We start from the raw sequence: 22,955 nt of genomic DNA on the forward strand, positions 1-22,955 counted from the left end.
GAAATCAGGAATTAGGACTTATGGCAGCCGTGGCTCAGCGGGTAGCCCGAGTGAGAAGTTTGTGGGTTTAAGTTCTACTCCCGAGACGAGCACAAAATCTAGGCTGACACTCCAATGCAGTGCTGCGGGAGTGCCGCACTGTTAGAGGTGCCATCCCGTCTGTCCTCTCAGGTGGACGAAGAGGAGCAGGGAAGTTATCCCCAGTGTCCTGACCAATCTCAATCAACATAACAAAAATGATCTGGTCATTAGCACATTGCTGTTTGTGGGAGTTTGCTGTGCACAAATTGGCTGCCGTGTTTCCTACATTACAACAGTGACTACACTTCAAAAAGTACTTCATTGGCTGTAAAACGCTTTGGGACATCCTGAGGTTGGTCATGAAAGGTGCTATATAAATGCAAGTTCTTTTTTTATAAAGATCAGTCACCAATGGGGAAAGAGGGAGAGGGATTACCCATGAGGATTGTTCTCCATTACATATCCAACATTGGCTGCAACACTAATCCCCAGTGAGACTGCTGACCAGCCAGGAAACTCTGCATGTGTAGTGAGCACACCGTGTGGTTAAGAACATAAGAATTAGGAACAGGAGTAGGCCATCTAGCCCCTCGAGCCTGCACCGCCATTCAATAAGATCATGGCTGATCTGGTCGTGCACTCAGCTCCACTTACCCGCCTGCTCCCCGTAACCCTTAATGCCCTTATTGGTTAAAAATCTATCTATCTGTGACTTGAAAACATTCAATGAGCTAGCCTCAACTGCTTCCTTGGGCAGAGAATTCCACAGATTCACAACCCTCTGGGAGAAGAAATTCTCTCTCAACTCGGTTTTAAATTGGCTCCCCCGTATTTTGAGGCTGTGCCCCCTAGTTCTAGTCTCCCCGACCAGTGGAAACAACCTCTCTGCCTCTATCTTGTCTATCCCTTTCATGATTTTAAATGTTTCTATAAGATCACCCCTCATCCTTCTGAACTCCAACGAGTAAAGACCCAGTCTACTCAATCTATCATCAGAAGGTAACCCCCTCATCTCCGGAATCAGCCTAGTGAATCGTCTCTGTACCCCTTCCAAAGTTAGTATATCCTTCCTTAAGTAAGGTGACCAAAACTGCACGCAGTACTCCAGGTGCGGCCTCACCAATACCCTGTACAGTTGCAGCAGGACCTCCCTGCTTTTGTACTCTCGCACTGAAGGCCAACATTCCATTCGCCTTCCTGATTACCTGCTGCACCTGCAAACTAACTTTTTGGGATTCATGCACAAGGACCCCCAGGTCCCTCTGCACCGCAGCATGTTGTAATTTCTCCCCATTCAAATAATATTCCTTTTTACTGTTTTTTTTCCCCCCCCCAAGGTGCATGACCTCACACTTTCCGACATTGTATTCCATCTGCCAAACCTTAGCCCATTCGCTAAACCTATCCAAATCTCCTTGCAGCCTCTCGGTGTCCTCTACACAACCCGCTTTCCCACTAATCTTAGTGTCATCTGCAAATTTTGTTGCACTACACTCTGTCCCCTCTTCTAAGTCATCTATGTATATTGTAAACAGTTGTGGTCCCAGCACCGATCCCTGCGGCACACCACTAACCACTGATTTCCAACCGGAAAAGGACCCATTTATCCCGACTCTCTGCTTTCTGTTAGCCAGCCAGCCAATTCTCTATCCATGCTAATACATTTCCTCTGACTCCACGTACCTTTATCTTCTGCAGTAACCTTTTGTGTGGCACCTTATCGAATGCCTTTTGGAAATCTAAATACACCACATCCATCGGTACACCTCTATCCACCATGCTCGCTATATCCTCAAAGAATTCCAGTAAGTTAGTTAAACATGGTTTCTCCTTCATGAATCCATGCTGCGTCTGCTTGATTGCACTATTCCTATCTAGATGTCCCGCTATTTCTTCCTTAATGATAGTTTCAAGCATTTTCCCCACTACAGATGTTAAACTAACCGGCCTATAGTTACCTGCCTTTTGCCTGCCCCCTTTTTTTTTTAAAAACAGAGGCATTACATTAGCTGCTTTCCAATCCACTGGTACCTCCCCAGAGTCCAGAGAATTTTGGTAGATTATAACGAATGCATCTGCTATAACTTCCGCCATCTCTTTTAATACCCTGGGATGCATTTCATCAGGACCAGGGGACTTGTCTACCTTCAGTCCCATTAGCCTGTCCAGCACTACCCGCCTAGTGATAGTCTCAAGGTCCTCCCTTCCCACATTCTTGTGGCCTGCAAATTTTGGCATGGTTTTTGTGTCTTCCACTGTGAAGACCGAAGCAAAATAATTGTTTAAGGTCTCAGCCATTTCCACATTTCCCATTATTAAATCCCCCTTTTCATCTTCTAAGGGACCAACATTTACTTTAGTCACTCTTTTCCGTTTTATATATCTGTAAAAGCTTTTACTATCTGTTTTTATGTTTTGCGCAAGTTTACCTTCGTAATCTATCTTCCCTTTCTTTATTGCTTTTTTAGTCATTCTTTGCTGTTACTTAAAATGTTCCCAATCCTCTAGTTTCCCACTAACCTTGGCCACCTTATACGCATTGGTCTTTGATTTGATACTTTCCTTTATTTCCTTGGTTATCCATGGCTGGTTATCCCTTCTCTTGCCGCCCTTCTTTTTCACTGGAATATATTTTTGTTGCGCACTATGAAAGAGCTCCTTAAAAGTCCTCCACTGTTCCACCATTTAGTCCTTGTTTCCAGTCTACTTTAGCCAACTCTGCCCTCATCCCACTGTAGTCCCCTTTGTTTAAGCATAGTACGCTCATTTCTGACATAACTTCCTCATCCTCAATCGGTATTACAAATTCAACCATATTGTGATCACTCATTCCGAGAGGATCTTTTACTAGGAGATCGTTTATTTTTCCTGTCTCATTACACAGGACCAGATCTAAGATGGCTTGCTCCCTTGTAGGTTCTGTTACATACTGTTCTAAGAAACAATCCCGTATGCATTCTATGAATTCCTCCTCCAGGCTACCCCGTGCGATTTGATTTGATTTGGTTCCTGCTGTCTCTTCAGTACCATGATGTGCTAAGCACAAACTGCTGAATGAACCCTGATGGAATTTCAACTGAAATGTTTCCTTTTCAAGTATATATCCAAATCCCTTTTGAAAGTTACTATTGAATCTGCTTTCACCACTTTTTCAGGTAGTGCATTCAAGGTATTTTCATATTCTTCCATGGGCTCACTCCCTCCCAGTCTCTGCACTCCAAGTCTGGCCTCTCGTGCAGCACCGATTTCCTTTGCTCCACCATTGGCAACCGTGCTTCCAGCTGCCTAAACCTCTCTTTTCCTTCAAGATGCTCCTTAAAAAACCTACCTCTTTGACCAAGCCTGCCCTCAGATCTCATGTGGCTCAGTGTCAAACTTTAAGCTCCTATGAAGCACCTGGGGATGTTTTACTACATTAAAGGTGCTATAGAAATGCAAGTTGATGATGTACAATGTAGTCCTTTTACGATGCACTAACTTTGCCTTTATGAATGTGATTTGTTCAGATTACTCATCCACTCCTCCCTGCAAATTTATTCATTTTAAAAAGCAATGCAATCTTACCTCAATCTGCTGCTGCGCAAGTAAACGGGTTCATGTAGTTGAGAAGGTCTGCACTGAAATTCAAAATATAGCATTGTACACAAGTAGAGTTTCCATTGTTTTTTCAATCCAGAACCGCAAGATCAGAGAAAATTGGTCAGTGCATTTCGCCCAGTAATGAGCTATTGGTGAGTCACCAGCAAATATTTAATTCTCTCCACCTCGGGCATTTGGCTAGTTTGTCACTGTTAAATTCAAGCATGAACACGACCAATGGGAATTTGGTGAAGTATGATTGTATCTGCCTCAAATTGTTCCTGTACATCCCAATCTCAAAAATAGCAGTGATGGATCTACAATATGCATGGTGCAAATGCAGGGATCAAATTGTTCAGATTTATCATCTGATTTCAGACACTGTGGTGATAGTCACTGCTTTTCCATGCAAACAGTGGAGATTATACATTATTTTAGTCTCTATGAATTAAATTGTACCATTTTAAAATGTAAGCTAGCAGATCTCTTGTGACATTACAAACAAGATAGTCTGAGGTACAGATGAATGAGGCTGATATTTGGGTGGGGGTGGTGGTGCAAGTTCCATTGCATTCATACCTGTTGCCATCAGGAGGCAGCATCACCCCAGCTCATTGCCTCTATTGGCAGAAATGGGAATGGTGCAATAATGCAATAATAAATGGACTTGCTCATTTCGTGTTTATCCCCTATAATTGTTTGACTCCAAATGGAATGGTACAACCCTGGATGTATAACCCCTTAATGTAGATTTGAGCTACTGTATTGCTAAACAATTGTGTATCTTAAAATCCCCATCTTTTCCCCTATTAATAGAAACATAGAAAATAGGTGCAGGAGTAGGCCATTCGGCCCTTCTAGCCTGCACCGCCATTCAATGAGTTCATGGCTGAACATTCAACTTCAGTACACCATTCCTGCTTTCTCGCCATACCCCTTGATCCCCCTAGTAGTAAGGACCTCATCTAACTCCTTTTTGAATATATTTAGTGAATTGGCCTCAACAACTTTCTGTGGTAGAGAATTCCACAGGTTCACCACTCTCTGGGTGAAGAAGTTCCTCCGCATCTCGGTCCTAAATGGCTTACCCCTTATCCTTAGACTGTGACCTCTGGTTCTGGACTTCCAACATTGGGAACATTCTTCCTGCATCTAACCTGTCTAACCCCATCAGAATTTTAAATGTTTCTATGAGGTCCCCTCTCATTCTTCTGAACTCCAGTGAATACAAGCCCAGTTGATCCAGTCTTTCTTGATAGGTCAGTCCCGCCATCCCGGGAATCAGTCTGGTGAACCTTCGCTGCACTCCCTCAATAGCAAGAATGTCCTTCCTCAGGTTAGGAGACCAAAACTGTACACAATACTCCAGGTGTGGCCTCACCAATGCCCTGTACAACTGTAGCAACACCTCCCTGCCCCTGTACTCAAATCCCCTTGCTATGAAGGCCAACATGCCATTTGCTTTCTTAACCGCCTGCTGCACCTACATGCCAACCTTCAATGACTGATGTACCATGACACCCAGGTCTCTTTGCACCTCCCCTTTTCCTAATCTGTCACCATTCAGATAATAGTCTGTCTCTCTGTTTTTACCACCAAAGTGGATAACCTCACATTTATCCACATTATACTTCATCTGCCATGCATTTGCCCACTCACCTAACCTATCCAAGTCGCTCTGCAGCCTCACAGCATCCTCCTCGCAGCTCACACTGCCACCCAACTTAGTGTCATCCGCAAATTTGGAGATACTACATTTAATCCCCTCATCTAAATCATTAATGTACAGTGTAAACAGCTGGGGCCCCAGCACAGAACCTTGCGGTACCCCACTAGTCACTGCCTGCCATTCTGAAAAGTACCCATTTACTCCTACTCTTTGCTTCCTGTCTGACAACCAGTTCTCAATCCATGTCAGTACACTACCCCCAATCCCATGTGCTCTAACTTTGCACATCAATCTCTTGTGTGGGACCTTGTCGAACGCCTTCTGAAAGTCCAAATATACCACATCAACTGGTTCTCCCTTGTCCACTCTACTGGAAACATCCTCAAAAAATTCTAGAAGATTTGTCAAGCATGATTTCCCTTTCACAAATCCATGCTGACTTGGACCTATCATGTCACCTCTTTCCAAATGTCTCTAAATAGCTCATCAGCTAGGAGAGCAGGGCAATTACAACTCACTCACCCCATAATGATATAATTAACAATACAATTCAGCCAACAGAAAGGACATATCTGCTGCATTGAAAATAGAGCAATCCTCCCCATTATTAATCTATTGGCAAAAAATATATTCTGATAAATCTGTCCGAGAACTGTCTAGCCTTTCAGAATTTAAAGGGAAAGAAAGGGAGAGGGAGGGGATTCTAAATTAAATCATTGGTTAGAATGCAGATTACACAGGTTATATATTTTTTTCATGACTGATACTTTTATAATAGTCTTTAATTATTTTTAAAAACTTCATGAACAGGTTGATTATATTCTTATTCAAATATTGGACTGTTTTATTTTTGGACTGGAATCTTATACTGTCACTGAGCTGTTATCAAATTATGTTCTGGGAAAAATATTGATTAAAAAGAATTTAAAATTCTCACTATAGTTTGTTTGAAAAAAGTCATTTGCTTTTTAATAGTTTTATCCACAAATACAGTTTTGTGGTCAGAGAATAGAGTTTTCAATAACTAGCACAACTCGCATGATACAACTCAAGTTAGATGAAATGCCATTTTTATATGAATATAAAATTTGAGCCAATCTGTGTCAAAGTAGAGTCTGGATAATGTCTGCGAGGGATTGCACGTTGATAGTGAAGAGGAAGGAGCGAAGGATTGACCTCGGGATACACTGGAAGAGTACATGAGAGAAGAGAAGCCATTGGCAGCACTGTAGTGCTTGCATTGAGTCAGGCAAGAGTGGAACCAGAAGAGTGCAATGCCTTGGCAATGGATTCCAGAGGAGACATTGGAAGGAAGATGGCGGGATTGGTGTCAGTGACGTATGTCAAGGATGATAACAGTGCAAACATCATACTTCATATTTTGATATCTTCTGCTGCTGGCAATTGATGCAACTCTGGAGAGGTCTATAAAAATAATTGAAGGGCTGGATAGCATGAGATTATTTCAGTTTCACAGAATGGGGAGGACCTCAAGACATGAGCTTAGGAATAGACTGGATATTGGGCAGTTCTTCTTTTCCCCAGAGAGCAGTGAGCCTCTGGAATGTATTGCCGGCTGGTGAGGTGGGTGCTCTGCAGACTCTCTGCCTTCAAGAGGCAGCTGGATCTGTTCTTAAAATGGGGCAGAGATCACATCTTTATAGATAACACCTGGTCTGGTTTTGATCACCCGAGTGTGTCAGAGACATTTTCCAGAGTATTATTTCCCTGGGTTTTACTGTACGTGTGTAGCTGCAGATAAATTCATAGGCTTGGAAATAGAGATGAAGAGTAACTCGGGAATGCTTGGCTAATTCTCTTTAATTTTACTATACTAAATTTGTCATAAAATACAAGCCATAAGTTACATTAATAAATATGAACAATGTTCTGTGCTTCATCACATAAAATGAACCAAGTTCCCATCAATCTCCATAGTGTTTTTCATACAAAATTAATCTTATAGATCTAAATATAAAGTATATTGTTTAAGCAAATAGCTGGATAGGTTTCCTTCATATTTAAGCAGTACTCCTGGCTTTCAGAATGACATGTTTTTAATCCTCAGGACAACACATCACCTGTGGCTAGAAGGTCAGGGCAGAGCAGAAACCTCCTCCCAAGCCTCTGCCAATGGGAGTATTTAACAGCAGCCCAAGGATGAATCTGCCTCAGATTTTCTTCCCTGGCAGGTACCTAATCTTCCACTCACAGGAGAGTCGAGATCAGAAAACATGGATATGGTGAAAGCTTGGATCACATCCTCCATTATTGTTGCATGTTAATCTCGGGTCATTCTAATATCAGTGCTGATATCTTCCTCTGCCTCACTTTTGATTAGTTTATAAACATGTTTTAGAAACTAATTAAAAACATAAGGAGTGTTTAAAGTTAAGTGCAATAGTTTAAAATGACTTATTTCCCCTACATAGCCAAGGTATATAATGAACATACCCAGCAGGAGTTAGAAGGCAAGCCACAGCAGTGAGTTGGAGCTTTAACAACGATCAGATGCAATTCTTGGACTCAACTGATGTGGAGACAGGCCAGACACATTTCCCACAGAGGGGGAAAGGAAAGTCAGTCACTGGGATACAGTCCAACTGTCCTTGAAGCATCCACAGGAGCCTGGGTGCAGCTCTCCAGCCCGTCCTCTCGCTCAGGAAGGTACGTGGTGCAACAAAAGAGACCAACACAAAATAAGTTAAAAGGCTACTTGAATCTATCCAGAGTGAAACAAATAGGAGAATAAAAAGGAGGCTGAAATAGACACTTCCCAATTTGCAGGTGGTGGACAGGGAGAGATGAAGTGAACAAACTCCTCAATTATTTAACCCCCACCTAGACAAAACAGTAAATTTTATAACTGACCATGTGACATTTTACTGTGGTTACCAGGTTTCAAATCCTCCCGATTCATGTGCAAAGTTGCTGGCAATCATTGCCGATTTGGCCCGGTCCTCACTGCACTGCATGGCACTGTACATGGAGGGAGGAAAATTGACCAGGCCAGTCTTGCCCCAGAGAAAGATCTCTTGTATCTCTGATCGCAGACCAACAATGATGGAAGCTTTAGGAGATTGAGGATGAAAGGAGGAGGACGGTGAGATGAGGCAGTGGCAGGGGGGGGAGGGGGGCGGGGTGAGGGAGAGGTGTGCATGCAATTTATCACAACCATTTCCCAGACCAAAAAAAAAATCAAAATTGTGTAAAAAGTGCTTGGAACAGGAAGCTCCTTTGCAGAATCACTTGAGTGCACTTTAAGTTGGAGGCCAGTGATGGACATCTGAATATATAAAAACCTGACCTAGCAATCCTTCAGTTTGTCCTGAATTTAACATTATGATTTAATTTATCTCAATACAAGTCCACCTGTTACTCTGGGAGTCACTCCTTCCCACTGCTACGGTGTAGTTCATTTCCAAATTAATGGATCATGTCATCTATTCCCTATAATGGTAAAGTTCACACATTGATTCGGGAAAGGAAATAAAATACATTCATAGAATGAAACTCTGAGGCCCAGTATTCTGGTCACCTTAGAAATTAAATCACCATTCAATTCACCATGGAAGCGAGCAGCAAATGTTTTAAGGTTCGCAGCGACAAGACCTCGGTTCGCCCTATTGCAAGCAGTCAGTGTTCTCATGAGGTATGGCACGTCAGCACATGGGAGCCCAGCGCAAGCCAATCACCTTATTAGAGGTCAGCCACATAGTCAAACCCTTCAAACATTGCTTGTTCCTGTGCAGTTAGTGGCTGACAGTCACAGGACGGCGTCAGGACTGGTTTCTGGGCAGTGAACTCTTCATCGAAGTTTCGGACATCGTTTAGGCCACTTATTTTTGGGATAAATGGCGGCTTTACTCTTCGAGCAAACAGGGCCTCCCAGTCCACTTCCTGTGGGACAAAGTTACAGATGAGGATGCCTGAGTTCTAGGTGAATTTTTTTTTTCAATAAATGGAAACTACACACCAAAACAAAGACATCAAATTACATTCAACATACTGCAACGATGCACATGTATAAAATGGTGAGACATAGCAGCATTACCCACCAGGTGCTCTGACTTGTGTGGAATATGCCACTACCAATTACAGGGATAGTGGACAAAATCCCCTTCCCCGATTAAATGCACAACTAGTAGGAAAAAAAAAAAATCTTAAAAACATTTTCCAACCTGCTGGACTCAGTTCAACAATTTATCAGGGTCATTAACGAGAGGGCACAGATTTGCGGTGATTGGCAATAGAACCAGAGGGGAGAGGAGAAAAAAAATCTTTATGCAACGAGTGGTTAGGATTTGGAACGCACTGCCTGATAGGATGATGGATACAGATTCAATAGTAGCCTTCAACAGGGAATTGGATAAATACTTGGAGAAAGAATTGCAGGGATATGGGGAAAAAGTGGGGCTAATTGGATTGTCTTTGAAAGAGCCTGCGCAGACTCAATGTGTTGAGTGGCCTCCTTCTGTGCTATTCTATGATTCTATAACCACTGCTCCCATTTTTGCAGAGAGCAGGTGCTGGTAACGGTTCTGCTGTTGCCATTTACAGCTTCGAGACCGACCTTTTGTTCCTTTACTTGTCCCATTACAACCCTCTTTGGCCTTGCACCATCATCCCTTGTCATTTAGTCTCTCCTGCCTTCCACCCTATCACAGACCTTCACTTTTGTTCCTTCCTCCCCTCCCCCACCTCTGTACTTGCTTAAAACCTGTTACATCTTGAAACTTTTTTCCAGCATCTACAGTGTTTTGTTTTTAGAATCATGTCCATTGATGGCCATTCCGCCCATCGTGCCGACTCTTTGGCAGAGCTATCCAATTAATCCCACTCCCTCGCTCGTTCCCTATAGCCCTGTAATTTTTCCCTTTAAGTATTTATCCAATTCTCTCTTGAATGTTACTACTAAATCTGCTTCCACCATCCTTTCAAGTAGCACATTCCAGATCATAATTTGCCATATAAAAAAAAAAGTTTCCTAATGTTGCCTCTGGTTCTTTTGCCAATGATCTTAAATCTGTGTCCTCTGGTTAGCAACCCTTCTGCCACTGGAAAGTTTCTCCCTATTTACTCCATCAAAACCATTCATAATTTTGAACACCTCTATCAACCCTCCTCTTAACCTTCTCAGTTCTAAGGAGAACAATCCCAGCTTCTCCAGTCTCTCCACATAACTGAAGCCCCTCAGTCCCACTCTCCAAGGCCTTGACATCCTTCCTAAAGTGTGGTGCCCAGAATTGAACACAATACTACTGAGGCCTAACAAGTGATTTAGAAAAGGTTAGTTAGCATAACATCCTGGCTTTTGTACTCTATTCCTCTATTAATAAAGACAATGTTTTCTTTCTGAAACATTTGTCTAGTTTGTTTATTTATTTGGCTCATGGAAACCTACTCGAGAGCTAGATACCTACAAGGTGAGCAAAAGCAGATTGGGTGACTTGCCTGCAAACCTCACCCTTCCTTCCTGCATGGTCCCCAGTCAGTACTTTCCCCAAGATGCCACACCATGCTGGGAAATGGCAGAAGCAACCACACACCCTTTCACCCCATCACATGGTGCTACATCACCTGAACCAACAGTTCACCCAAGGTGTCACAGAATCGAACAGCAGAGGTGATGACCATTCAGCCCATCATACCTGTGCCAGCTGTCAAGCTATCCAATTAGTCCCACTCCCCTGCTGCTTTCCCCGTAGCTCTGCAATACGTGAACCCCCAGATCGCTGTTCCTGCATCGTCTTTAAAATTGTACCATTTAGTTTATACTGCCTCTTCTCATTCTTCTAAAATGCATCACTTCACACTTCCCCACATTAAATTTCATCTGCCTGGTATCTGCCCATTTCACCAGTCTGTCCATGTTCTCCTGAAGTCTGCTCTGTCCCCCTCATTGGTTATTACATTTCCAAGTGTTGTGAAATTATGCCTCCTATATCCAAGTCAGTAACATATATTAAAAAGAGCTTTTTTAAAAAAAAAGTGTCTTGCTACTTCTTACTTACTGTGTCTGTATAACCAGTAACTGGGGGTTGGTTATAAGCAATTCTTGAGTTCCAAAAGGTTGGCAAGCTGGGAACCCCCCCTCACCCATTGTAAATAACTCACCCTGAAATACAGCTCCTTTTTCACCTCTTCTGCATCCTGTTCACCACCTCCCAGACGGCATTCGGGATTCTTTCTCAGAAGCTGGAACAATGGAGGGGAGATAAAAATGTCACATGAAACTCCTTGTGTAACTTTTATTTCTTTTAACCTTCTCTTCTGATAGGCTGTCCACAAATAAAGAGTTGCAATCCTGTTGGACTGACCTTTCTTATGACTGAAATGGCCTCTGTTGAAAGGAATCGTGGGTAGCGAACTTCATCGTTGACAATGGTATCAAACACCTCGTCGTCGTCATCTCCCGGAAAGGGGCACTGCAAGTAACCAAACGCACACTGAACCATCTTCCAGATTATATTAAGATCGAGTGGATGGACGAGGCCCAGTGGTGCAAACAAATTAGTGCAGTGATGCATTGGGCAACGGAAATTCGGGAACCTTCCATTTTCTTTACTCCATGTTTCATCACGGACCAGTTTCATTTATAAATGTGCCAAAAGGGAAGGAAAATAATTTATTTAAACCGAGAGCAAATCAACCTCCTCTGGCGTTGTCAGAGAGCTGGAGCAGATCATCTACCTGCCTTCTCAATCTTAATGTTTTTCCAAAGCACTCCTTTAGATTTAATGGAAGTTCACTTGCAAGACTTTAAAAATATATATTTATTTACCCCTTTCTTTGCCAGCCAGGAGATGCTCCCAGCCCTATGCTTTACAAACAGCCTGTAGACGTGAGAGACAGGCACTGGGAGGCACACTTTCAGGCCAACGCTGTTCTCAGCACCTCCCCGCAGCTGAAATCGGAAACCTGGCATGGGGAAATGGGCCTCCAGCAGCTATTAACCTGCACAGCACACTGCTCTAGGAACTGTCGAAGATCTCACCTCTCCCACCAGCATTTCATAAATGAGGACGCCCAGACCCCACCAGTCAACCGCTCGTGTGTACGAGGTCTCAGTCAGCACTTCCGGAGCCAGGAACTCTGGGGTTCCGCAAAACGTGTTTGTGAGATCGCCAAAGCCCATTCCTGCAAACAGACACGTCTCAATTACTGTATTACAAAGAGACTTGTAGGTCACAGCATTCACATGTATACAAGACGACAGCAGTCTAGGAGGGTCACAGTCTCAGGTAGTTATTCCTTCAACAGCATATATAAAAAATTGAGAATCACTCCAGTGTGACATAAACCTTCATTTGGGCATCATTGAGGTGAGATTGGCAAAAGACCCAGAGATTACATGAGGAAAATCTATTTTAGGCAACGAGTGGTTAGGAACTGGAATGCACTGCCTGATAGATGGTGGATATAGATACAACAGCAGCTTTCAAAAAGGGAATTGAATAAATGCTTGAAGGAGAAACAAAATTGCAGGGCTATGGGGAAAGAGTGGGGGAGTGGGACTAACTGGATTGAGTGGGGGAGTGGGACTAACTGGATTGTTCTTCGAAAGCCGGCGCAGACTTGATGGGCCGAATCTGCTCCTCCTGTGATGTACTAGTCCATGATTTTGTGTAATTGAAGTTATAATATTTTATTTCCCGTCTTTGGTTGCCATTTTCTTGCACAATTCCTGACTAACAGGACAGGAAGGAGTCCTGCTCCTAAAGCATCCAGCCTGGTGTACTCGGCTCTTGTATTTTCCGTGATCCTGTGGGGTCCACTCACTTCCTCCCACAATAGGACAGCTGGGATCAAGAACTGCTCCTTTGGTTGAATCACAATACAGAGACAGGCCGTGTGCAACTGCACAGGGATACAGCAGCAACATATTGCAACACACTCCTTTTAAAACAGTAAAGAAGAAATGTCACAGTTACAAAAGAAAACACAGGAAACATCCAAAAGCAAAATACTGCGGATGCTAGAAATTTGAAATAAAAGCAGAAAATGCTGGAAGCACAGGTCAGGCAGCATCTGTGGAGAGGGAAACAGAGTTACCATTTCAGGTTGATGAACCTTTCGTCAGAACAGGAAAAGTCCAGCAGGTCCATACAGCCAAATCTGTCCTAGCAGGATATAACATACACCATCACTGCCCCAGGAAAAGCAAAACTTTGGCCAAATTAGCAAAAATCCCTGCGAAATTCCTCTAAGCCCTGAAGGTAATTGAGCAAGTTTCAGGAGTCTCCCTCCTTCCCACCCCCCCCCCCCCACCCACAAAAAAAAAGCATACATCATGCACCTCACAAACCCACGACCTCTACCAACTAGAAGAACAAGGACAGCAGGCGCATGGGAACACCACTGCCTCCAGGTTCCCTGCCAAGTCACACATCATCCAGACTTGGAAATATATCACCATTCCTTCATTGTCACTGGGTCACAATCCTGGAGCTCTCGCCCCAACAGCACTGTGGGAGCACCTTCATTACACAGATTGCAGTGGTTCAAGGCGGCAGCTCACCACCAGCTTCTCAAGGGCAATAAATGCCGGCCTGGTCAGCATCGCCCACATCCTGTGAACAATATATATTTTAAAGTGTTCAGCTGCCAGAAGGAAGTGTTGCTGAGAGGCAGCAGTTTTTGCTGGAGTCACCCCTTGGTTTGGTCCTGTCGGTTAGTGAACAAGACAGCGTGAGCCACAGTTGTCATCTGCTGACCATCTGACAGAGGCTGCCAAAAGTCCCACCCCAGAGAAACCATCTGTTGTAAAGAGCTCCATCTAGTGGTTTGTCTGAGGACAGGGAAAGTGTCAGCCAGCAAATGAAAAGCACAAACATAAGCTAAAAGCTAGAATTCAAAGTCAGCCTTTGATCTGGATCCAAATCAACTTCATCTCTTTCTATTCTTACAAGTTTATTTTTTACTTTGTTGATGTAATTCTCTCCTGTAACTTTTACAACTTTTCAAGCAAGTGCATTATTTTAATATAGAATCATAGAATAGTTACAGCACAGGAGGACATTCGACCAGTTGAGCCAGTGTTGACTCTCTGCAAGACCACTTCAGCCAGTCCCACTCCCCCGCCCTTTCCCCGTATTCTGCAATTTTTTTCCCTTCAGGTACTTGGCTAATTCTCTTTCGAAAACCATGATTGATTCTGCCTCCACCACCCTTTCAGGCAGCTCATTCCAAATCATAACCACTCGCTGGTTAAAAAAGTTATTTTTCGTGTCGCCTTTGGTTCTTCTGCCAATCACCTTAAATCTGTGTCCTTTGGTGCTCGACTCTTCCTCCAATGGGAACAGTTTCTCTGTCTATCCAGACCCCTCAAGATTTTGAGCACCTCTATCAAATCTCAGCTCAGCCTTCTCTGCTCCAGTCAATCCACATAACTGAAGTCCCTCATCCAAGGAACCATTCTTATAAATCTTTTCTGCATACTCACTAAAGCCATTCAATTCTGGGCACTGCACTTTAGCAACAATGTGACAATACTCCAATTGAGGCCAAACCAATGTTTTATAAAGGTTTGTCACATCATCCTTGCTTTTGTACTGTATGCCTCTATTTATAAAGCTTATTTTTTTCTCCCATCCCAAAGTATCCTTCAATTTTCCTCCCTTCTCTTAAAAGTCACCGACTCTTGCTGGGGGGGGTGGTGTGATCCGACGGCCCTCTGGTACCTCACTACACACAGCCATCTCTCATTTCCGAACCTGGATAGTTGTGGTGCCTGTCCATTCAACTATGGGGGACATCGCAGTCAAGCCCGATGCTCTTCCCATCCAACACCTAGAGATCAACTAACCGAGAATGAGAATGGAACTAATGCTACACTGGGTGGCTCCTCCACTCACTGGGCAATTGAGGAAGTTGATAGACCAAAAATGAAAATGGAGGAACAGAAAAAGCTGGAGGGTCAGTATCTGTAAAGAGAAGAGCCAGTCATGTTTCAGGCACATACCCATCGTCAGAACTCTACATTAAACAACCCATTATTTAACACGGCTTACTTCAAGGGAAATGGGAAGTTTACCTTCTTTACAGAGCCCAAAGTCACCAATTTTAACATAACCGTCAGCATCCATCAACAAATTGTCCAACTTCAGATCCCTGCGAGAAACGGAAGCAAAAATCAGAGAGAGATCCACACTCAGTTATGTTTATTACACTGCAGGTAGAAGTGAAGCATTTGGTTACTTGGCAAGTCTTCAAGCAATCACTTGCTCGTAAAATATTCGCAGCGGTGCGGCAATTTGCAATCGTTGAAAATACGAATAGAAGCAAATGTATTTGTTTTTAAAAACATGCTGATTGTACTGTTAAAATATAGGCACAACATACTGTAATGGACAGTAAAAATCAGATGCAGATTCAGACCTGCAAATCCTCCAATAGCAAGTTTCCATACACTTGTCTCAAAAGAGGCTATATTTCCTACATTACAGTTACTACACTTCAAAACATTGGCTGTAAATGCTTTGGGATGTAACAAGGCTGTGAAAGGCTCTGTAGACAGGAAAGTCTTTTTTCTTTCTTGTATAAATAAGAGTCTTAGAGATTTCCATCAATGTCACTTTCAACCTCAGCCAGCCGAATAAGGCGAGTTGGTTCACAGAGCTTCCCACATTCATGTGAAGCGGACACAATGGAACTGGTCATCTTTATTCTTCTCTTGCCCTCCCCACCCTTTCCGGTTCAACAGAGTTCCTGCATGCCACAGATCCCGCCTTCTAGTAGCTGGGATTGGAATTCCCAAGAGTCACTCAATGACAGAAAATAGCAGCCAAGGCTAAAGTGTGAACTTTCAGTCATACAGAATGAGTGTCCAGTATTTTATTGAAGCAGTTTCTAAGCTCACCTTTATGTACAAATTCTTTGAAAATGACTAAGCTAGTGAAGATCATCAGTGTATTTAAGCAATGGTTACCTGTAAACTATATTTTTCTCATGTAGAAATTGCAATCCCAGGATAACACAAGCGGCATAAAACCTGGAGAAATACAACAAATTAATCAGATCATTCACTAAACCAACGATAATTTGATTACAATAATAAATGCAGATACTTGCCAAACTCATCATCCGACTGACAATTAAGACAAGATTGGGCAAAGTCACAGGAAAAATTATAGATCATTCAGGCTAATGATTGAATGTCTTGGAGCTCATCATCTAAAAAAAGTTAGTTCATGGGATGTGTGCATCGCTGGCCAGCATTTATTTTTTATTTTTTTTAATTCGTTGCCAATCTTTCCAATTCTCTGTCAGATCATCTTGTCAGACCACAAACGCCAGAGGTCACCCCGCACACATCAAGGATCACTCTGCGCCAATGCTCCCAGCCAAAAGGCCTAGAGCCACTGCACCGTTCCTGGAAGTACTGCAATACTAGGTTCGTGCCATGGAGGCGGATGGGCCAGGCCCCCCACACACCTCCCTAATTGCCCTTGAGCAGGTGGTGGTGAGCTGCTTTCCTGAACTGCTGCAGTCCGTGTGGTGAAGGTGCTCCCACAGAGCTGTTAGGGAGAGAGTTCCAGGATTGTGACCCAGCGACGATGAAGGAAGAGACAATATATTTCCAAGTCAGTATGCAGGTGGTGGTGTTCCCATGCACCTGCTGCCCTCGTCCTTCTAGGTAGCAGTCGTCATGGGTTTGGGAGGAGCTGTTGAAGAAGCATTTTAATCCTAATTCTCCATCCCCTTGCCATAGCCTTATTCTAAGTACATATCTTTTAAACATCTCAATTAATTCTACATCCAAGATCTTGTGAGTAATGCATTCCAGATTTTCACAATCCTTTATTTGAAGAATTTTTTTATGTTTGAATTTAATGTTCTTGTTTTGGATTCTCCTACTAGGCAGCAATCGCCATTCACTAAATTGTGACTTCTCTTCATTATTTCTAACACAATCAGATCACCCTTCCAACCCTGAATGTGAGGGAACATAACCCAACTTAGTCACTTAGATATCTAAATCATTTCATCTCATCTTTATTTTTCTCAGTCAGTAAGGCAACAGATTTTTGTTAGTTCTGGTTACCAATTTATCACCTGACTATTAACTGTTACAAGGATAAACTTTAGAGAGTTAGGGTGACTTACCAAAGAAAAACAGGTGTAGGTCAGGGAGGTTTTTAAAAGTTATTGGATATAGATAAAATAAAAATGGGATTGAAGGACATGCCTAAAAATACATAGGCAAGAGTTAGGGTAGGTGCCAGAAAATATTTCTCCCATCAGAAAGCTGTCATTCTTTTGAACAAGTTACTGACAGCTGTAAGAAGTATGATTATGCTACAGTTCATTAAACATAAGAACATAAGAACATAAGAATTAGGAACAGGAGGCGGCCATCTAGCCCCTCGAGCCTGCTCCGCCACTCAAGATCATGGCTGATCTGGCCGTGGACTCAGCTCCACTTACCCGCCCGCTCCCCGTAACCCTTAATTCCCTTATTGGTTAAAAATCTATCTGTGATTTGAATACATTCAATAAGCTAACCTCAACTGCTTCCTTGGGCAGAGAATTCCACAGATTCACAACCCTCTGGGAGAAGAAATTCCTTCTCAACTCAGTTTTAAATTGGCTCCCCCGTATTTTGAGGCTGTGCCCCCTAGTTCTAGTCTCCCCTCTCTGCCTCTATCTTGTCTATCCCTTTCATTATTTTAAATGTTTCTATAAGATCACCCCTCATCCTTCTGAACTCCAACGAGTAAAGACCCAGTCTACTCAATCTATCATTATAAGGTAACCCCCTCATCTCCGGAATCAGCCTAGTGAATCGTCTCTGTACCCCCTCCAAAGCTAGTATATCCTTCCTTAAGTAAGGTGACCAAAACTGCACGCAGTACTCCAGGTGCGGCCTCACCAATACCCTGTACAGCTGCAGCAGGACCTCCCTGCTTTTGTACTCCATCCCTCTCGCAATGAAGGCCAACATTCCATTCGCCTTCCTGATTACCTGCTGCACCTGCAAACTAACTTTTCGGGATTCGGCGCCTCACAACTTGAGCCGCCTCGGGGAAATCCCCTCCGTGCCTTTCAGTTCCGCGCGGAGGGGTTTCTTGTACGGGCTGCTCCTGCACACTCTCAACTTTGCCATCCTCGCCTGCCGTCCGGACACGCCATGGCGTACCATCTTGCCGTCCGGAGGAGGCGGGGGTCCCCGATGGAGGGCACTCTACGCAGGGGTCCTCCCACTATTCGTCGGGGACTTGGCCTGGAGGGTGGTGCACGGAGCAGTGCCGTGCAACAAATTTTTAAGCCGGTTCACGGACTCCCAGGCCGCCTGCAATTTCTGCAGGTCTGGAGGAGTCCGTGTTCCATGTTTTTATTGAGTGCACAAGGTTGCAGCCCCTGTTCCATTATTTGAAGGGGCTGCTCCTGAAATTCTGGCTGCACTTCAGTCCCACTCTCCTGATCTTTGGGCACCCTGTGCGGAGGGGAGCGGGTAGGTCCGAAGGCCTCCTCGTAGGACTGCTCCTGGGCACGGCCAAGGGTGCCATCAGCCGGTCCAGGCAGCGGGCGGTCGAGGGGGTCGTTCAACCTGACTGCCTGCCTCTCTTCCGCTCTTACATCCGGTCCAGGGTGTCCTTGGAGATGGAGCACGCGGTGTCCACCGGTACGCTCGCGGCCTTCCGCGAGAGGTGGGCACCGGAGGGACTGGAGTGCATCATCACGCCCGGCAACCAAATTTTAATTTGATTTTACGTTTTAAAGTTTAATTTGTTTTAATTGCCGGTGTTTTTAGTGTCCCCTTCCCTTTTATAGGGGGCACTGGGGAAAAATTGTGATTTTAGTGCCCAAAAAAAAAACAAAAAAAGAGAAAAAAAAACACCCAAAAAAAGGAAAAAAAGGGCCTTGTAAATGTCTGGTGTGTCACCCAGGTCGGGTGGCACGGTTTAATGTGTTTTGTTTTGCAGATAAACTCCAAAAAGAGTTTCATGCACAAGGACCCCCAGGTCCCACTGCACCACAGCATGTTGTAATTTCTCCCCATTCAAATAATATTCCCTTTTACTGGGTTTTTTCCCCCCCAAGGTGGATGACCTCACATTTTCCGACATTGTATTCCATCTGCCAAACCTTAGCCCATTCGCTTAACTTATCTAAATCTCTTTGCAGCCTCTCTGTGTCCTCTACACAACCCGCTTTCCCACTAATCTTTGTGTCATCTTCAAATTTTGTTACACTACACTCTGTCCCCTCTTCCAGGTCATCTATGTATATTGTAAACAGTTGTGGTCCCAGCACCGATCCCTGTGGCACACCACTAACCACCGATTTCCAACCGGAAAAGGACCCATTTATCCCGACTCTCTGCTTTCTGTTCGCCAGCCAATTCTCTATCCATGCTAATTCATTTCCTCTGACTCCGCCTACCTTTATCTTCCGCAGTAACCTTTTGTGTGGCACCTTATCGAATGCCTTTTGTCTGCCCCCTTTTTTAAAAAAAAAAAGAGGCATTACATTAGTTGCTTTCTAATCCGCTGGTACCTCCCCAGAGTCCAGAGAATTTTGGTAGATTATAACGAATGCATCTGCTATAACTTCCGCCATCTCTTAATACCCTGGGATGCATTTCATCAGGACCAGGGGACTTGTCTACCTTGAGTCCCATTAGCCTGTCCAGCACTACCTCCCTAGTGATAGTGATTGTCTCAAGGTCCTCCCTTCCCACATTCCCGTGACCATCAATTTTTGGCATGGTTTTTGTGTCTTCCACTGTGAAGACCGAAGCAAAATAATTGTTTAAGGTCTCAGCCATTTCCACATTTCCCATTATTAAATCCCCTTTCTCATCTTCTAAGGGACCAACATTTACTTTAGTCACTCTTCCATTTTATATATCGGTAAAAGCTTTTACTATCTGTTTTTATGTTTTGCACAAGTTTACCTTCGTAATCTATCTTTCCTTTCTTTATTACTTTCTTAGTCATTCTTTGCTGTCATTTAAAATTTTCCCAATCTTCTAGTTTCCCACTAACCTTGGCCACCTTATACGCATTGGTTTTTAATTTGATACTCCCCTTTATTTCCTTGGTTATCCATGGCTGGTTATCCCTTCTCTTACTGCCCTTTTTCACTGGAATATATTTTTGTTTTGCACTATGAAAGAGCTCCTTAAAAGTCCTCCACTGTTCCTCAATTGTGCCACCGTTTAGTCTGTGTTCCCAGTCTACTTTAGCCAACTCTGCCCTCATCCCACTGTAGTCCCCTTTGTTTAAGCATTGTATGCTCGTTTGAGACACTACTTCCTCACCCTCAATCTGTATTACAAATTCAACCATACTGTGATCACTCATTCCGAGGGGATCTTTTACTAGGAGATCGTTTATTATTCCTGACTCATTATACAGGACCAGATCTAAGATAGCTTGCTCCCTTGTAGGTTCTGTAACATACTGTTCTAAGAAATCCCGTATGCATTCTATGAATTCCTCCTCAAGGCTACCCCGTGCGATTTGATCTGACCAATCGATATGTAGGTTAAAATCCTACATGATTACGGCCGTCCTTTTTCACATGCCTCCATTATTCCCTTGATTATTGCCCGCCCCACCATGAAGTTATTATCTGGGGGCCTATAAACTACGCCCACCAGTAACTTTTTCCCCTTACTATCTCTAATCGCCACCCACAATGATTCAAAATTTTGTTCATTAGAGCCAATATCGTCTCACAACTGCCCTGATATCATTCTTTATTAACAGAGCTACCCCATCTCCTTTCCCTTCTTGTGTATCTTTCCGAATTGTCAGATACCCCTGTATGTTTAATTCCCAGTCTTGGCCACCCTGCAACCACGTTTCAGTAATGGCCACCAAATCATACCCATTTGTAATGATTTGTGCCGTCAACTCATTTACTTTGTTTCAAATGCTGCGTGCATTTAGGTAAAGTGTTTTAATACTAGTTTTTAAACCATGAGTTTTTAGTTTTGACCCCTCCTGCAGCCTCTCTACATTTATTCATATTGTCCCTTCCTATCACCTTGTGGCTTACACTTAACCCAGTGCTACTCTGCTCTGTTGCCTCCTGCCTTTTGCATCCTTTCTTGGGGTTCTGTTCATCTGAGCTCTCACCCACTCTAACTAGCTCAGAGCCCTCTCCTGGGTTCCCATCCCCTGCCAAGCTAGTTTAAAGCCCTCCCAACCGCACTATCAAAACCACCCGCGAGAACATTGGTCCCATCTCTGTTGAGGTGTAACCTGTCCAACTTGTACAGGTCCCACCTACCCTAGAAGTGGTCCCAATTGTTCAGGAAACTAAAGCCCTCCCTCCTACACCAATGTCCCAGCCACGTATTTATCTGACTAGCCTTCCTATTTCTACCCTCACTAGTACGGGGCACTGGCAGTAATCCCGAGATTACCACCTTTGAGGTCCTGGCTATCAATCTTACTCCTCGCTCCCTAAACTCAGCTTTCAGGACCTCACCCCTCTTTCTACCTATGTCATTGGTACCAATGTGGACCACAACCACTGGCTGTTCCCCATCCTTCCCCAGAATGCCCTGCAGTCGCTCAGTGACATCATTGACCCTTGCACCAGGGAGGCAACACACCATCCTGATGTCACTTTTGCTGCTGCAGAAGCACCAATCTGCTCCCCGAACTATTGAATCTCCTATCACTATAGCCCTTCCCGTCTTCTTCCTCCCACCCTGTGCAGCTGAGCCACCTACGGTGCTGTGAACTTGGCCCTGGCTGCACTCCCCAGAGGCATCACCGCCCTCGCCAGTAGTCAGAATATGCCTCGCCATAACTCGTGTGCGACATTCACCCATTCCCTATCCTCCTGTACCCTTTTAATCTGTGGGGTGACCAACGCCTGAAACGAGCTATCCACGTACCTCTCGTTCTCTTGGATATTCCTCAGTGCCTCCAGTCCTCGCTCAAACTCCGAGACTCAGCGCTCGAGTTGTAGGAGCTGGAGACACTTCCTGCACGTGGTCATCCCCGTTGCGGGAAGCATCTAGTAATTCCCACATGGCATTAAGAAGTCCTGTGGCACATTCCTGACAGAAGACACTGCCGTGTATCAAGAGGGTGTGCGTTAGATAACCATAGTCTTCTGCAGCTTGCTGTGGACTCAGGGAGCAACCGCCTCTGAAATTGTTCAGTGGTTTCTTTTTCTTGAATTAGAATTACTCGTGGTTGGGAAGGATGGTGCACAAGATTCCACTATTATTGTAATATTAGTGGCTGGGGTGAGCATTGATGAGCCCAATGGATTTTTCTCATCTTTCTTTTCATGTTTGTATGAATAACATTTATTTTATGCTTCCTGGAGTTGATTTTATTTACTCCACAAGCCTGAACACAAAATCTTGGCTAACAGTCCAGTGCAGTACTGAGGGAGTGCTGCACTGCAAAGCACTTTGGGATGTCTTGTGATCACGAAAGGTGCTATATAGATGCAAAACCTTAAAAAAAAATATTCATTTAGGATGTGGACATCATTGGCAAGACCGCCATTTGTTGGGGGGGGGGGGGGGGTGTGGGGGGAGGAAGGAAAGGGGGCAGGGTGGGAAGAAGGAGGAAGCAAGGAGAGGGGGGGTGGAGAGAGAGAGAGAGAGAGAGAGAGAGAGAGAGAGAGAGAGAGAGAGAGAGAGAGAGAGAGGAGGGGGGGGGTGGAGAGAGAGAGAGAAGAGAGAGAGAGAGAGAGTGGGGGGGTG

General features: G+C 44.1%; 1 protein-coding gene across 1 annotated transcript in view; it reads right to left on the bottom strand.

Annotated features, from left to right (window-relative positions):
* Nucleotides 1-7,070: 7,070 nt before the first annotated feature.
* pkn3 (protein kinase N3) overlaps nt 7,071-22,955 on the bottom strand; it is a 53,896-nt gene continuing 38,011 nt past the window's right edge. Inside the window, exons 18-23 of the mRNA XM_070863681.1 lie at nt 16,200-16,262; nt 15,306-15,382; nt 12,267-12,409; nt 11,590-11,697; nt 11,387-11,467; nt 7,071-9,169 (exon numbers count right to left, since the gene is read on the bottom strand). Coding sequence (XP_070719782.1) covers nt 8,969-9,169; nt 11,387-11,467; nt 11,590-11,697; nt 12,267-12,409; nt 15,306-15,382; nt 16,200-16,262 — 673 coding nt within the window. The 3' untranslated portion in view covers nt 7,071-8,968. The remainder of the gene's footprint in view (nt 9,170-11,386; nt 11,468-11,589; nt 11,698-12,266; nt 12,410-15,305; nt 15,383-16,199; nt 16,263-22,955) is intronic.

Source organism: Pristiophorus japonicus, chromosome 20, assembly GCF_044704955.1.
Source record: "Pristiophorus japonicus isolate sPriJap1 chromosome 20, sPriJap1.hap1, whole genome shotgun sequence".
NCBI lineage: Eukaryota > Metazoa > Chordata > Chondrichthyes > Pristiophoridae > Pristiophorus > Pristiophorus japonicus.